Source organism: Lactuca serriola, chromosome 4 (genome assembly GCF_051521515.1).
Source record: "Lactuca serriola cultivar US96UC23 chromosome 4, Lser_US96UC23_V15, whole genome shotgun sequence".
Classification (NCBI taxonomy): domain Eukaryota; kingdom Viridiplantae; phylum Streptophyta; class Magnoliopsida; order Asterales; family Asteraceae; genus Lactuca; species Lactuca serriola.
Window position 1 is genome coordinate 252,208,689 of NC_136411.1, and position 2,217 is coordinate 252,210,905.

General features: G+C 36.0%; 1 protein-coding gene across 1 annotated transcript; it reads left to right on the top strand.

Annotated features, from left to right (window-relative positions):
- The first annotated feature begins 258 nt into the window (after nucleotides 1-258).
- LOC145096927 (cyclin-D3-3-like) lies at nucleotides 259-2,016 on the top strand. The gene is made up of 4 exons (XM_079034316.1): nucleotides 259-858; nucleotides 942-1,143; nucleotides 1,254-1,384; nucleotides 1,515-2,016. Exons 1-4 carry the CDS (start codon nucleotides 400-402, stop codon nucleotides 1,731-1,733), a joined length of 1,011 nt encoding a protein of 336 aa, XP_078890442.1. The 5' UTR covers nucleotides 259-399; the 3' UTR covers nucleotides 1,734-2,016.
- The last annotated feature ends 201 nt before the right edge of the window (nucleotides 2,017-2,217 follow it).

The following is a 2,217-nucleotide window of genomic DNA, read 5'->3' on the forward strand; positions in this document are numbered from 1 at the left end:
GACCACAGTGATGCATGAAATATAGATTTTATATATATATATATATATATATATATATATATATATATATATATATATATATATATATTTTTATCATTTAACTGTTACACAGTTTTATTCATAATAAATTAAATTAAAATATTATATTTTTTGGAAAGTAAAAATATTATTTTTAGAAAGAAAACAATCTTATTTTATATTTCAAAATAAAAAAAAAATCTCTTAAAAGAATGCAGATACCTAGTGAATAAAAGCATAAACCTCTGTCCACTGCTCACTGCTCACTACTCTCTTGACTCTTCTCCTTCCTCCCCCCAAGCTCTAGAAAGATGCGCGAACATCTGGTTTCATATCAACCCCAATCTCTATGATAAATAAGATCTCTTCTTCTCCAAGAAGATGATGTCTCTTTTAGACTCACTTTACTGTGAAGAGAAGCACCAATGGGAGGACGACGAAGAAGAACCAGTACTGGGTAGTTACAGCTGTGTTGATAATCACCCTCATCACACACTCCTCGAACACGACCTATATTGGGAAGACCAAGAGTTATCCTCTCTCATTTCCAAAGAATCCGACGAATGCTTCGACAATAATCGCCACACCACTCCTTCCGCCAACCACCGCCGTGAGGCGGTGGAGTGGATGTTGGGAGTGGTCTCGCATTACTCATTCACGGCCCTCACGGCGGTGCTCGCCGTCAACTATCTTGATAGATTTTTTGACAGATTTGGAGGGTTGGAATCGGAGAAGAAGCAGCAGCAGCAGCCATGGATGACCCAACTTGCTGCTGTTTCTTGTCTTTCTCTTGCTGCTAAAGTTGAAGAAACACATGTCCCACTTCTTCTAGATCTCCAAGTACGTTTCTTTTTAAGGTTTACTTGTGTTTTGTTCTATGTTTAAAACTAACTCTTTCTTTTTTTTTTCTCTTGAAATTCAAGATGGAGGGGAGCAAATACGTTTTCGAAGCGAAAACAATTCAAAAGATGGAGATTTTGATACTTTCAACTCTTGAATGGAAGATGAACCCCGTGACTCCACTCTCATTCCTCGATTATATCACAAGAAGACTCGGATTAAAGAGTTATCTCTCTTCCGAATTCCTCAAGAGATGCGAGTGTCTCCTACTATGCTTCCTTCCTGGTAACCATTTCATCACTTTCCTCGCAACTTTTGGTCTAAATCATATACAGAAGCTTGTTTTAATGATTACTAATCAAGATATGTTATTATATATGTATATATAAATGCAGATGGTAGGTTTAGGTCTTATCTTCCATCAGTGATAGCAACAGCAACTATGGTGCATGTAATTCACAGTGTAGAGCCATGTATTGGAAATGAATACGAATCTCAACTTCTGGGTATTCTTGGCATCAATAAGGTCAACCTTTTTAACTTTTCTAGATAAAACAATCAAGCAGTGAATTTTATGTTGCTTTGTAATTACTTGATGACTTTATAATTTATATATCTTTCTTTAATTGAAGTTATAACTTATTTGATTTAAACAGGAAGATGTGGAGGGGTGTTGGAAAAAAATCCAGGAGATAACATGTAGTAGAAATGGAGGTCGACATTTCAATAAACGGAAGTTCGGGGCAGTACCCGGGAGCCCAGATGCGGTAATGGATCTGTCTTTCAGCTCCGATGAGTCATGGTCGGTGGAGAACCCATCGGTTCCATCGTCGCCGGAGGGAGGAGGCAAAAAAAGTCGCAAGGGTGAAGCATGAGGGAAGCTTTTGTGTTAAATGTTTATTTGATTTGATGTTAAATTGCCAACCATCTTTGCATTTAGTCCACCTTGATAGCCCCACCAAATTGAGACTTTGAAGTTGTGTGGTGAGTTTTGGAGGTAAAGATGGTCGGCATTTTATCCGGATAAAAAGTAAGAAAAAAAAATGAAATGAAAATTAGAGCAATGTCTTCTTCATGGGTTCATTCCCTTTGTAAAATTTTTAAAAAAATGAACATATATGTTAATGTCAATAAGAACATTCCCATGGTTAAAAGTAACATGTTTATATTGGTTGTTTTATTCGTTTAAGAATTCTCATAAGTTTGAATTTATTTAAATGAGAAAATCATAAAAATACCATATTTGTAAAACTAAAAAATATGAACATATAAGTTAATTTGTGAATTGGATATGGTTAAGTGGATTGATGCTAGGCCGGTGGTTAGAATGGAGCGGGTGATTGTAGAGTTTGTGTGCAT